Raw genomic sequence first — 15,056 nt, 5'->3', positions numbered from 1 at the left:
CCACGAGATTGTGGTTGGATGATCTAAGAGGTCACTCTGGGATGTATGGGGTTAAAAGCTCTGAGATATGAACAGGAGCTAAGCCATTTAATGCTTTAAAAATAATAAAAAGTAAAATAAATAAAATTGATTCTGATTTTAACTGGCAGCCAGTGCGGTGAGGCTAACATGGGTGTCATGTGAGATCTGCGATTAGTCCTCCTTAAGAGTCTGGCTGCTGCATTTTGCACGAGTTGAAGTCGTGACAGAGATGATTGGCTAAGGCAGGTAAAAGGAAAAAATCCAGCCAGGTAAAGATGAATGCATGACTGATGCATTCTATGCCCGGAGCTGATAAAAATGGTCTTATTTTTGGGATGTTTCATAGTTGAAAGAAACAGGCTTGTACTGTGATGATCAAATTCCAGTTGAGGGTCAAATAAAATGGTAAGATTTCCGGAGAAAGGTTTGTGAGAGGACCAAAACGCTGGAGATATTTTTAGGAGTGTTCAGGGCCAATAATAAGAAGCTCAGTTTGTCAGAATTAAGCTGAAGAAAATAATGAAACATCCAGTTCTTGATAGCAGTCATTACAGTCCTTGGGAGTGCAACTGCGCGAGTGAAAATGTTGTAAACAGCCTCCTGTGGCTGAAGAGGAAGCTGCTTAAAATCTGATAACACTTTCGTTGGGGCTGAAAACTGCAGTTTTAAAAATGAAAAACAAAAAAAGGTTTATATAGAGAATGAAGAAGTGAGGCAACCAAACTTTTGTAGCTCACTCTTTGAGGGCAGCAGCTAAACTACGCTAGCATTTTAGCTTTTTTTATTATTATATACATTAGCCTCTTCTAGCAGTAACTGTTAGCAGTTGCATTCTGGGCAGTCTCGGAAACCATCGCCCATGATCTAAGACGATAGCCTCTGGCGACTAAGGTGAATATGTCGGGCGTGTCCAGTTTAGCCAGCGGTTAGCGACTTCCAGTCAAGACTTCCTTTTTGGTGCGCTGCATTGTTTACAGTCCAGTGAGCAACTTGATAAGAGACCATGTGTTCAGATCAAAAGGGAAGGGAATTATCTCCTGCTTGTCTCTTTGCTGATTCTGTCAAATTGGGACGTTTTAAAAACATTTTGCTAATTCGATTTTTCCAGTGTCCACTCTAGTTAAATATAAGATCATTTACACAGGGTGGGAGCCTTTCTGTATTGTTACATATAACTGAAATGTGAACTCTGTTGAAGCACAGGTCCCACTATATGCTTCATGGCTCAGCACAGTGCAACAAGCCTCTGACCTCCATGGTTGTAGCCACAGCAGCTTGCGGGTGTGTGCTCTGTGTTGCTGCTTTACATGCTGTTTTATTCTTTGACGTTTTGTCTCCTCAGGACTCCAGGCTGAAGAACATCATTCACCAGGTATTTAAAGAGAAGGAGAAACAGCTGTCTGGTTTGATTTTCAATTTAAATGCATTATATCCTCCGTCTGTGTTATCTCTCTTGTTTCTATTAGAACCTTCTAACTTCAGGTTGATGAGGGGAGCCAGCCGCTGTGCCGGTGGACTGGAAATGAAACTCAGCAATGATTGGAAACCAGTGGATGACGTTTTGTTTGACTGGACCTTGAGGACAGCAGCTGCGGTGTGTAGACAGCTGGACTGTGGATCTGTTTTGTCAGCAAAAATTCAACACAGTTCCACAGCGAGACACGTGTGGAAGATAAAAGCTTCAAGTGTTCAGTCGGGATCTGAACTTGGAGGCGATGTATCAGTGACGGCCAAATACTCCACCTCCAGCTTGGACCTCGCCTGCTCAGGTAACACTATCTGTGACACCAGATTACAGCAGAGTCCACAACTGTAGTTTCACACACAGCGTTGTTTCTCCCTCTGCAGAGTCTGTCAGGCTGGTGAACGGGACCACTCTGTGTTCAGGAAGGCTGGAGGTCAGAGCTAATCAGTCATGGTCCTCCGTCTGTAAAAGTGGCTTTGACTGGCAGGATGCCGAGGTGGCCTGCAGAGAGCTCGGCTGTGGGGCTCTGTTGAGTTTCCAGTGGTCAATCTTTAAAAGTGAAACAACTCCGGAGTGGAGGAAAGAGTTCAAGTGCAGAGGAAACGAGTCCGCTCTGCTGAACTGTGAGACCCGCAAGTCAGCAAGAAAAGCCTGCTCACTTGTTACACTCAAATGCTCAGGTAGAGGAGAAGTTACAGACTGTCTCTTAAGCTAACTCTGTTACTAATGACTTCATTTAACATATAATGTTACCACAAGGTCCATTTAGTAGCTGCATTAGAGCTTTGGATCACTGAGGGTCTTCTCATGCCTATCGTCTATTCTTCCATGTGATATGAATAAAAGCTACAGACGTTTTGGATAAGAGCTGATATTAAGGAAATAACTTTGAACCTCGATTTCTTTCTCATCTCTGTTCAGAGCCTGATAATGTCAGACTGGTGGAAGAAGGCCACCGCTGTGCTGGCAGACTGGAAATAAAACTCCAGGATGAGTGGAAACCAGTGGACGGCTTGATAGGGGATCTGGAGCCTGTAACTTCAGCGTGTAGAAAGCTGAACTGTGGCTTTGCTCTATCAGCTGAAATTAAGTCCTCTGCAGCAAGATCTGTGTGGGGGATCGTGTCCTCCGGGGTTGAGTCTACATCTGCACTGAGGGAGCGCCTATCAACCAGGCCCTGGTACTCTTCATCCAGCCTGCAAATCACCTGCTCAGGTAAGATCATAGACAGTGGTACAGAAATGTAGGGCATGCCAGCTGTTGCAAGAAGAGACCATATTTGGATGAGAAGGTGGATATGCAATGCTACGCTATCGTGGTCGACGGATTGCTTAGGTAGCCACTTATCAATCACAGGTAGCCAGGCCCTGAAGCAAACCCTGCTTTATCAAATTCACTCTAAATGGGACCCTAACTTAAAATAAACATCATGCTGGAATGAAGAAGATTTAAAACTTGTGATTGAGACCCTGAAGTCATGAGGAAAATGTTTACTGAGGTAACAAATCTACTGAGCAGTAGGGTCATTTTCTCATATGTTGTGTGTGGAGTTGCCCCCCACTGGCCATAAGAGAGAATGCAGCTTTTAGGACCTTAAAGAGGGGGTATTATGCTGTTTCACATTTTAAGACATACTGCATATATAATGTTACAATGTTGGATGTCAGTACTTAACTTGGGTGAAGTTTCTCAGCTCAGTCTGCAGGCTGCTGTGAACACCAGCTTTCAGACAGTTTTTTCTACAACTGGCCAATCAGAAGAAAGTGGGCTTGTAGGGGCGGGGTTTCTTAAAGGGACGGAGCTGACTGAGTCGTTTCAGGCAGAGTCTGATTCGCATATACCCCCCCTTTAAGCATTGGCTTCATTTTTGAAACCAAGAGGCCACGTCTATTTTATTATCCGCCGAATATACAGTGACATCAGCCATAATGGTCATCTTTACAGTGAGTATTCATCACAGTAAATGTCAGAGATTTACTGAATTAGCTGGAGCCAAACATCCATCTAGCTTATTACAGAATTATTTTTTTCAACCTATCATAGCCGTCTTTCCCTCCATTGATGGTTTCTACAATTGTCACTATGAGCAACTTTAACCACAGTACCCAGACGGCTCATTCCAGCTGACTTTCACCTCCTCCAACACAGCACAAAACTACACCCACAAAGCTGTCAGTCACATCACACACTTCCTGTTTCCTGCTGCAGACCATATCATCAAGCGAACAACAGTTGTGTTTATCAAATCTATGTTTTCTCTCATTATTTCTCCTCAGAGAAAGACATGAATGGAAGTCAGACAGGTAAGTGTGGCACTGGCTGTATTTAGTTTGGTCATTTCTCAAACAACAACAAAGCAGATTTGTTGACGTGAATTACCCACTGATAGTTGTTAAGAAGACAGTTGCTGGCTACAGAGGAATTTAAGTTTTCTGAAACAAAGTTTTAAAGGATCTTATTTTTATAAAAGGTTTTTGTAATCATGTTATATATTAGTTTCAGCTTCTCCACACATTTTCATCGGGAGACTTGTTGGCCTGCTGCTGACTTTGGCATCGTTTCTGTATGCAATTTGTTACCACAGAAAGGTACGGGGCAGTTGGTTAAAATAACTAAATCTGTATGAGGGATCTAGTAACTTAAAGGTGTCCACTGCCATGTCTTTCCAGGCCACCAGGGGGCAGAAGCCAGGAGGCCAGGAGAACTTCGAGCTCGTTTATTATAACGACGGTGCTTCCAGAGTTGAAGGCTCAAATGAAGAGGCTGGGGTCCAGGGCACAGATCTCTGAGCAGCTCCAAATATATCATTCAACTGTTTTTACTTTAAACTTAGTCAAAGTTTTCACAGTTACAGGAATGTTCTTTATAAAAAAGTATGTAAAGTAAGTAAAAAGTAGTAACCACAGATATCAGCTTTTTATTCCACAACTTTCCACGGGGACATCACCTGGGATTTGGCATTTTAGCCATTGACATTTTGTTTTTTGGAGACAGAAATGAGCTCATTTCCACGCAGCTCCCTTTGGAACCACAAAAGGTTTGTTTTAAAAACAAATGCAATAATACTCCCCAAGACCTGTAAACAAACCTCAATGTTTAAAATCTGTGGAGTTCCCCTTTAAAGTCGGAGTAATACAATAAAACAAAGAGCAAGTAAGAATATTTCTCTGATACGGGTTATTCAAAAGAACAATATAATACTGCTTAAGTAATTATTTTGAAGTGCCTGTTAGTCACAATAAGTCAATACAGACTGTTAAAGTTGCTCAATAAGGAGGAAAAAATGGAAACTATGTACATGTGAATAATAAGCAGAATTTGAATTTATGTAAGGTTCTGAAAAGTCCAGATTAAATGTAAGCATGTATAAATGTGTGTTATTGCATTTTAATTTGCAACAGATTTAACAGATAGAAAAAGATACTTGTGACCAAAATCATTTTGTTTAATTCAAATACAAGAACATAGAAGGTGTTCTTGTTATTATATTGTGTATATTGTTTTTATAGATATACATATATAGATGGGGTTTTTTTCATCTTCTATGTGGTGGTTTCTAAACATATCCCATTGCCAAATATCCTTTAGATCAGTCATTGTTCACTGATGAGACAATAACAATGTTGGGGAGTTTTTAAGTATTCACTTAATCATTTACCATGAAAAAGTAATTTGGATGGACTATTGCGTACTTGATGATTATTTCATGCTGACCAGTGTGTTGTCATTATTTGAGATGTAACACAATCATTTCCTATTCTCAAACATCCACACAACCTCACTTGTACCAAGTAGACTTTTATTTCATTTGACTATTACCTCCATCACACATTTAATCAATAGTTACTGAACAAAAGTAATCTGAATACTCTTAGAGATAACTGTAACTATATCACACAGAGAGGCACAGCCCTGCTGAAGCCTGCAAACATGCATCCTTTTCAAAAAAAAAAATTGCCATTATTTATTTATGTCGTGGACACAACAGGCAGAAAAGAGTCAGCATATCTCATTTACAAATAATAGCAGTTTTATTTTGAACATTCACTGAATTCCCTGTTGATTCACCAAATCAGGAGTTTCAGACAATTTATTATTTTAGAGTTCCAAACACCTTCTCAAACCCCTGTTTGTCCATGACACGTCCGTAATGAATGGAGAAATAGAATGTCTGGGGAGTGCTGTATCTCTTTAGTTTCAATATGGTCTCATTTAGGGAGTCCCCTGTATCCCCTATGGTCATAACATCTGACACAGGGAGGAAGATGTCATTGCGCTTGCCCCAAAAGGTGAGGTGGGACACTTTGAGAGTGGTCTGGGATGGGTCCAGGTACATCATCCCCACGACCCTCCTGAAAAAGTGACTGGCAGTATACAGCATGACACCGGCAAAAAGCGCTATCCCCGTTGTATAGTTAAGAAGAAAGAGGGGGACATCTCCCTGGAGGTAGAGGACGAAAACTGGGGGCAAGATGATCAGGGTGATTGCAGTTTGGAGCAGTTTGAGCCTGGACACAGCTCTGAGGAGCTTAATGTGCGACAGGGAGTAAATCATAGTGTACTTCTGTGTGGACAAGTCCGCATACCTGACCAGAGCTGTGATTCTAGGTACAAGGGGTCCATTGAAGTTCTGCTGGACAGGTGTTTGACCTGGTGAACGGGGCTGCAATCCATAAGATATCCGACCTGTGAGCAGACACGATCCTCTGGTACAGGAAAGGATGTGAGAGGTTAACCTACGCAGCACCACTGATCTGATCTGTGGAAAATAGAATTAGACAATTAAATGGGTTGGATTGATTTAAACAAAATCTTGGTTGCAGTTGCACTTTTTATGATGTAATTGTTAAACAGATTTTAAATGTTGTTTGAGTCTCCAAGGACAAATCCTTCTTGTAGCCTCCTTATAATAAATATATGAACTAACTAATACAAGCAATAAAGCATGTGCTGTTTTTGTTCTTGATTAGAAATAAAGTGACAGAACCAACAATAAAACTTGTAACAACCATTGTGTCAGTAAAATGTACCAGAGTTAAACAAGTCCTCCTGACTGAGCTGTCATACAGCCAGGCATAGCATCAGTTAGCTTTGGAGGCTAATAAGGGAAACTTTAACCTTCGTTCCTGATCTCTTGCAGAAAAGAGAAAGCATTATCAGACTTTGAGAGCAAAAGAAACTCACCATGACCAGCAAGAGGCTAAAAATAGAGAGAAAACATAGAAACACGAAGTTTCTTTTGAGAACAAGGCTTACTGTAACATGAACCAACACTGTGAGCCGGAAGTACTTCTTCTTCTTCTTCTTCTTTTGGTTTAATGTCGGGTCCGGAAGCACTTACAAAGTTAACAGCTTCTTTATGTTCTGCTCCGCTCGTGTGCCCACTTGCGGGAAAGTTGAAAATAGTAATTTATGATATCGTTAATTGTGATTTCATAAAAAATATCACCTGAATCTCAACTTGTAAAATATGCTGTAAACGTTTTTCGGGTCGAAACGTATCTTGGGGCAGAACTGTCACATTCGTCGGAGGGAGCACTGAACGAAACCAGACAGAGTTCCTCCTGTTTGTCGTGGTAAATGTAATATCAGTGGGGTTATCTCCTGTCCATGTTTGATCTGTCGTTTTCAGTATCTGATGTAAGCACTAAGCTGAGTATATCCATATGACAGATGACATTAGGACGTTTGACAAAGGTTAACTTAGCAGCAGGACGAGCTAACGTTAGCTAAAGGCGGGGCATTTGTTACCAGGTGCTATTTGTTCTTTGACACATTCACACACAGCCGAGGACAACAATGCTTCAGCTGGGAGATGAAGTCAACCTGTACTCGGTCGTCTTCGTCCTGCTCCTCCTGGGGACCCGGAGCCCGCTGTGGACGACCGCCCTCACTGCTTCCCTTTACCTCTTTCTGGCCATGTTCAGGTTCCCCCAGGTACCGACCAGCCGAGCCCATCAGGTGCTGCATCACACGAAGGGAGTGACAGGCTCCGGCCAGGTGTCGGTGGTCGCTCACCGGGGCGGTGGGCACGACGCACCGGAGAACACGATTGCAGCCATCCGGGAGGTGAGAGGGGTTTGGGGTCTTTTCCCCCTCGATTCCTTCACATACTCTTGGTGTTTTTGTTTCTCTTATTTACAGCTTTCCACAGCTTGTGTTAGCAGTGGTTACAGGGAGCACAACACCACTGGAGATGAAAGAGGTTATATCTTTGTCCATGACAGTACTGAACAATATTGCCATATTTCTAAAAGCTTGCAGTGAATTAAATTTGAGCGACGCTTTCAGCACCACAGCTGCACATATTGAACTGTAACATCCTCAGCTGGACTTGGACAGTCAACATTTTGTCAAACGTATAAACCCAGCCTGGCCATTTTTAAAGCAGGCACAGATATATATTTAAAAGGTTAATATCAACTGTTCTGTAAGCAATCAGTTAATTTTTATACTATATTATAATCCCAAATCATTACAAAAGTTATAACTTGACACATATAGACAGACATCCAGTCTGTCCACCAATCCAGGCATCCCACTTTCTTAACCAGCTGGGCCCAGAAAGTGGGATTACAGAGAGCCAGACAGACTGAGCAAAGCAAAGTATATCTATATCTGTTTACAAACTGTCAAAGTCAATGCTAGGGTTCAAACGTATTAAAAACAGATTTGAAAAGGTTTCTTTCCGTGACCAGAAACATCCTGAAAACCTTTTTGTTTGTCTGTCCTGTTCTAGGCCAGTAAGAATGGGGCGTCAGGCGTAGAGTTAGACCTGGAATTCTCTGCAGATGGAGTCCCTATACTGATGCATGATGACACTGTGGACAGGACCACCAACGGGTCAGGACCGCTCAGCAAGATGAGGCTGTCAGAGCTGGGCAAACTGGATGCAGCTGGTAAACATCGACTCAAGTAAGAAAGAATATGCACGTACAAGAACATAGACAGATGGGCAGACATTACAGACATTTTATGGGTATTTATTGCTGCTGATAATTAAGATTTAGGATAATACTGGTTTTTTTGTAGGCAGATAGAGTATGTTTTAATAGTGAAGTTAGTGAAGTCCTTTTTCCATCAGTTTTGTCATTATTGTCATAGTGAAAAACATCTGAAACAGCGGTATCACAAGGCTCTGACATTTTAAACCGAGATGTAAGAAATTAATTTATAACCATATCCTCTTAAAAATACAACGAAAAATTAGATATAAAATGAAGAGACAGGAAAACAACAATGACAAATTAATCACAATTATGGAATTACATTATTTTTGGCTTTGTCAAAATACTTTGTAACTTTGCTACCTTTCCACTGATTGGCCGGTTTGCTGATACCATTGTATGTTCTGCTGTAGGGATACAGGGACAGATTATATTGTTCTGCTGTAGGGAGGCAGGGACAGATTATATTGTCCAGGTCCAGCTGGAAGAAAAAAGATGACATTATTTTACGGTTACAGGTTAAGATATATATGATGGTTAATCTTGATCCTTGGATCTACAGGAGACTTCAGTAAGAGAACACTGGAAGGAGATATTAAAAATACGATAAACATTGCTGTAATCAGTCCAGACAGAAGAAAGGCGCATTGCTATTTATACAGAGGGGTGCTATAAGAAATACAAATGAGTCCAATAACCCAGTGAGTTTCTAAAAACAGCTCCCTTTAGAACAAACAGAAGAAGAGAGTGAAGTACAAAACAGTCCCTCGAAAAAAAGGATTTAGGATGCAGCTGGTATCCGCACAAACACCATCCAGAGATCTAAACTAGAAAGTCAAACAGAAAATGTAATTCACTTAATCAACAACATAATATGATTTTGAATAAAATAAAAATAAAAATAAAAATAATTATATAACACTTCTAAACGTGAACACATTTGACAAACTGCATGACAAGGAGAACTACAGAAATCTGCAGCGTTCACAAACAGTTTACACAGGAAGAGAAATGTTTGTAGTTTTCTATAAGAGGTGAGAGTATCTGCTCCTTTAGCAAATGACCTCGGTGGCTGACGGTGACGAGTGCTGGATTTGAACGCAGTGCTCATGATCAAATCCTACTCCACCAATGTTTGCAAAAGAAAAATTTCTGTTGGCGATGGTGATACACTGCTCACTTTTACAATCATTTTAGCTGCTATGCGACTTGAAATTTGCCTTTGAAAACTTTGACTTTTGAACCAGTTTTTAACGTCTTTTCAACGGGGGCCATAGTCGTCTTTTCAACGGAAGAATGCTCACTGAGAATCTAATCAAAATCACATTTCACACGACAAGCACAGACTCAATGTGCCTAAGATTAAAAACATAGGTAAAAAATCATACATGACAAGCAAATAAAATAGGAAAATAAAACATAAAAAGACACTATGTACAGAAAGTGGATACAAAAAACTGGGAATGGTTAACACTGGGATGCTGGGAATGTTTAACATGTCTTATTGGGGGTTATAATCACATAGAGGCCCTGATAGTAATTACATCACTCAGCCTTACCCAGGAAAAAGTGTCCTGTCAAAATATGGTGTCAGACAGATGCTCAGAGCCTTAATATACTGTGACTCCTTAATATATCAAAATAATTTCATTGTAAACAGGAACATAAATGTTACGCTGTATCCTAATAAACTTTGAATTCAATGTTTCCAATGTTGTTTTATTTTAAAGTCATTGCATGCAGGTAAGCCCAGGGTCGCTCTGTAACATGTTTCTCCTTCATCCCCAGGGACAAGTTTGCTGGAGAGAAGATCCCCACTCTGGAGGAGGCAGTGGAGGAATGCATCAAGCTGCAGCTCACCATCTACTTTGATGTCAAAGGTCATCCAGACGAGGTGCAGCCAACAAAGCCAACACAACAAGACTTGATAATGTGGAGTCTGTCTGTCATACTTGTTGATTTAATTGACTTGTAGTAAGTCAACATTACATAATGATGAGAACATGATGTGTGATTATTCTAGTCCAAAGCTTTTACTGCGTGCAAAGTGATCATGATACAGCTGCAGGGGTTTGTGAGGGTTGTTGTAGTGCTCAATTGATTAATTAATCACGCAGGTACTCATGAAGTCTGGCTGCTGATCAGTGAAACACTCTAAGCTTTAGCTTGGGATTGTGGTAACCTGCATGATACATAAATAAAACATTGATTAACAACAGTTAACTAACAGTTAAATAATGATTAGCTGCACACTTATTACTACCAGTGGGTCACTCAGGGTTTATTTTGACACTTGGGAAGTACTCCTGAACACTTAGGTCAGTTTGTATTGTGCTTTGGAACAAATCGTGTTACAAACACACACGCACACACACACACACAAACACATACACATTTATAGCTGCTATTACTCTGAGGACATCGCCTCATCATCACTTGATGTTTGTGTGGATTTGTGCTCAAACAACTTAAAAAACACTGAGCCAGAGACAACAGTCAGTGTGGCATCTTCTGGCACTTAAGTTATTGACTTTAGTTGCACTTTAGCTGCAGTGTGTGTACCGTCTTATTCTGTATAACAAGCAGCAGAATTAAATCATGCATCAGTGAACTTTAACCCTGTGAGCAGCGGGTCTTTGCTCAGCACATTTGTCGATGAGTAGGGGTTAATGCAGAGCTGCAGCGGTGCTTGTTGTCTCAGGCAGTGACATTCTTGAGGTTCAGGGCCCACAGCTGAGTGTCTACATGTACACAGCTGCTAGTTACCACACACACAGTGATACACACAGCCTCCCACACACACCGCAAAAAGATGACTGTCCTACAATGACCGTGTGTTTTCTTCTCCCCTCCCAGGCAGCCGCAGCCCTTAAAGAGATGTATATAAAACATCCAGGCCTCTACAACAGCAGCATCGTCTGCTCCTTCGAGCCCAAAGTCATCTACAGGGTGAGAGTGCTCTATGTTTGATGCTATTATAAATACATGTGCAGTTCACCATATTTAAAGATATAACTTTACCTGACTTTGACTTTGACACATTGTCATATTGCTAACAGTCACCTTTACTTAATCTCTGTCTCTACTTCTCTCTGGCCCAGATGAGACAGAGCGACCCTGAAGTGGTCACAGCGTTGACCCACAGGCCGTGGAGCCTGAGCCGATTCGGAGATGGTGCTCCACGTTTCTCATCGTGGAAACACCATTGGATGACAGTAATGGACATTGTGTTGGACTGGGCGCACCATCACATACTGTGGAAGCTCTGCGGCATCTCGGCCTTCCTCATTCAGAAGAACTTTGTCTCACCGTGAGTTAATGCAGCAGATGTCGATCATTTGAGCATCTCGTATCACCTACTTGTGCAATTCATCCCTGGAAAAAGCCGCTGTCAGTCAAAGCTGGTGTTCTCTGTAATCGATAGAAGCAATAACATTTAAAATTGGCACCATAGCTGTGGAGAAAGATGTACAAACAGTTCCTGGTTCGCCCATTCTACATTCCTACAACACCCAGCATGCACCCCTCCTTCTGAAAAGAACGGCCCGGCGTGAGTTGCTGGAGTGAAATACGACAGTTTTTTTTACTGGTGGATCGTCTAAAAAAAATCTTTGGGTCTGCAGTCTACATTTCAAACCTGACGAATCCGAGGCATTGGAGGCGGACGTCCTAAATTGAGGAAGTGTGTTCAGCAAGCTCCCTGGCCTCCGCCAGATGACGCATTTTACGTAAACTGGCGGAGGTTTTCCAGGGCCCAATGGAGAAGCGGATAGCATCTTCCAAAGGCACAGAGCCAAATTCCTTCTTTTTTTTTTTTTTACCGTAACAGCATTAGCTCCCCATAATAGCATGATAGGACTGAGATTGAAAGTCGACAAACTGGCCCTTAAAATAAACAACCTTGCTAACAATGGATAAAGTCGATTTTAAAAGGTCTGAATCATGTGGTTTATAGCAGATATTAACGGTGTGTTTTCATATGCTGCCTGTTCCGCAGAGACTACGTCCAGTGCTGGGCCCAGAGAGGAGTGGAGGTAGTCGCCTGGACAGTCAACACACAGGTGGAGAAGGAGTATTACCACAAGCTGCTGAAAGTCAACTACATCACAGATAGCCTGGTGGAAGACTGTGACCCACATTACTGAAGACCTTTATCAAACGTACTGTATTCACCAACTCAGGAGTGCAATGGTTTTTTTTCACTTGATAAAAGTGTGTGTTGCTTACTGACTTTAAAATCCTATAATATCATTCACTTTTTACTGAGTAAAGACCGTTAGTCCAAAGTAAACTAAGTTTAAAGTAAAAATTGTATATACGCTATACAATATAATTACTGTACATTATAAAAACATCTATGGTTCGTGACTTGGGACACCTGGACCTCAATGTGTCTGTAGAGCAGACATAAGTGACTCCGGTACCATTTCAGATTTGTTGTATTCATAAGCTTTTCTGCTCCCGTTTACCTACAAGATGATGAATTAGAATAGCTCTCATGTACAGTTTAATACACAGTACTGTAAATGAATATACAGTAGAGGAAATATGAGGGATGAGCAGTGTACGGAATTAAACAGTGATTACAAAGAGTGTGACAATAAATGAGGCCTATAGCAAGAGTAGATGTCAGGTCACTATAAATACTGACTTCAAGCACGTCAGGCAGCAGCAGCAGCAGCAGCAGCAGCAGCAGCGCCTCACACACAGAGCAAAGGTGTCAAACACAACACCCGACAGTAAAGAGAGCATTAACACTGCAGAGATGTGTAGTAGCAGGAAGAGCACAGGTGTCACTACTAACACTAGTGATGTCTGCATTAGGTGTGAAGGTAAGCTGTGCCAGTTGAAGTATCTGCGATATGAGGGTCTTTGAACTGGAAACCCTAAATGGAATGAAGCCAAGTGTTACGGTTAATTATATCTGTTGTTGACAAGTTAAATTCATTGTTAAAAAGGTTCAGCTCTGACTTCTGTTGCTTTTTGACTTAAATCACAGCCGATCTGTATTTATGTTTGATCTATGTTTATGTTGTTACATTTCCAGAGATTGATCATTTAAAATAATTTAATGAATTATAACTTCAAGTCTTAAAAGCAGAATGAATAAATCTTGATCTGATTTGATATAATTGATTATAATGTGTAATAAATTAGAGATATTCTGACACCATTTTATTACTTCCTGGTACTGATTCTGATGACTAAGTCCTGGTAAATATCAACTTCCCCTCTAATACTTGTACGATTAAAAAAAATACACATAATATTGGTGAAAAACACTCATTGCTTACATTATATTAATAGCTTTGTTGTTTGTAATTGTCACACAATAATGTACTGAGATCAGTTTTTGGGGGGCTGATTGGTTATCTGATCAGTGCATTGACTGGTGTAATCAGCTCTATGGTAAATCAGAGTGGGCTGTAGAGTGGGAAACGTATAAAACATTGGATATTGGACAAAGGGAAATTGTTGCCTGTCAGATGTTTTCTCAAGTCATAAGACAGCTGAGACTTAAGATACCAATTATCTACAATTAAACATCAGTCCAACTGTTCCAAACAAATAAATGTTCATCGCGCAGATAGGCATCACTTGACCATGGTTTGGTCTCTGCTGTTAATTCTGAGCCTGTGCAGTGGGACTGTCGATGATCAGCGTCTTTGTGTCTCAGGTGATTGACCCAGATAGTACAGATGAATGGGGGGGTGAGTGGGAGGTGAAGTGTTGGATATCACCGTGGATAAGCCTGTCTGAGCCGCTGATCTTCGGTTAATAAACACCTGCTGTCAGCCCACATTGTGTAGAGACACTCACCTGATTTTCACCTGGATGACACGGGTGACCTGTGAGAACTCTATAGTAAGAACTACAAAGATATGCAGCAACGCTCATCATGATACAGTATGAACGCTTTAGTGGTCGGCCTACAAACTGAGATAAAAGAGTTTAAAAACACGTTTATTATTATAAAATGTGCAGGCTGTCAGTCCTCAGAATTATGAGTTGAATTGTACATTTTCGTCACGCTATAAACTTTCTATTTAAAAAAAAAGCTGTAAGATTAGAAGTGACTCTATAAAGAATCGGGGGGAAAAGCAGCTTAACTTTACTTTCCTTCATTACTCGTTTATCCATCTGCGCGTGGTTTAATGGGTGAAAGGTGATCGCTCCCGCTCCTCCTCCTCAATCTCGTCTGAGGGGCGTGCTGTGACGTCACTGGGGGGGGTTGCCCTGCTCCGTAAAGCAGAATGACTCGAGGTAAATACAAACAACGAGAGCGGAAATCAAGAGGCTGTAACTTCAAAGTAAAAGTCACAGAAAGTAGCGCACCGTAAAGATCTTAGTGTCTGACAGTGACAGTCTCGGTATTTAATAATTTATGTATTCAACATAAGGAAAAGAAAAAACAGTGGACATTATGACAAAACACACACACACACTTTTGAACAATATGAACAAGCTATCTCATTCTGTGAATACTGCTGTTTAAATGGTGCTGTTTTCCCTACTGAATTAATGAAAACTACGGGTAAACAACTAAATACCTTTATACACAAGTTGTTATGAATAAATTATAAACATTTACAATGTGGCAAACAAAAAAAATGCAACAGCAG

At 41.0% G+C, this 15,056-nt stretch overlaps 2 protein-coding genes across 3 annotated transcripts; one reads left to right on the top strand and one right to left on the bottom strand.

Moving 5' to 3' along the window:
• Positions 1–5,314: 5,314 nt before the first annotated feature.
• tmem186 (transmembrane protein 186) lies at positions 5,315–6,752 on the bottom strand. The gene is made up of 2 exons (XM_069666611.1): positions 6,671–6,752; positions 5,315–6,245 (listed from the first exon to the last, which is right to left on the bottom strand). Exons 1-2 carry the CDS (start codon positions 6,671–6,673, stop codon positions 5,580–5,582), a joined length of 669 nt encoding a protein of 222 aa, XP_069522712.1. The 5' UTR covers positions 6,674–6,752; the 3' UTR covers positions 5,315–5,579.
• Positions 6,753–6,824: 72 nt separating this feature from the next.
• gde1 (glycerophosphodiester phosphodiesterase 1) lies at positions 6,825–13,118 on the top strand. Of its 2 annotated transcripts, XM_069666048.1 has the most exons (7): positions 6,937–7,062; positions 7,414–7,555; positions 8,226–8,401; positions 10,222–10,327; positions 11,290–11,382; positions 11,535–11,743; positions 12,431–13,118. In XM_069666048.1, exons 3-7 carry the CDS (start codon positions 8,295–8,297, stop codon positions 12,576–12,578), a joined length of 663 nt encoding a protein of 220 aa, XP_069522149.1. In that variant the 5' UTR covers positions 6,937–7,062; positions 7,414–7,555; positions 8,226–8,294; the 3' UTR covers positions 12,579–13,118. The 2 variants fall into 2 exon arrangements, with proteins under 2 accessions (XP_069522148.1, XP_069522149.1); XM_069666047.1 differs by having other exon boundaries at positions 6,825–7,555.
• The last annotated feature ends 1,938 nt before the right edge of the window (positions 13,119–15,056 follow it).

This window comes from Semicossyphus pulcher, unplaced genomic scaffold, assembly GCF_022749685.1.
Source record: "Semicossyphus pulcher isolate SPU_LCO1_2020_fin unplaced genomic scaffold, fSemPul1.0.p SCAF_17, whole genome shotgun sequence".
In the NCBI taxonomy this organism is placed as follows: Eukaryota; Metazoa; Chordata; class Actinopteri; order Labriformes; family Labridae; genus Semicossyphus; species Semicossyphus pulcher.
This window is presented reverse-complemented; position numbering and strand designations above follow the sequence as displayed.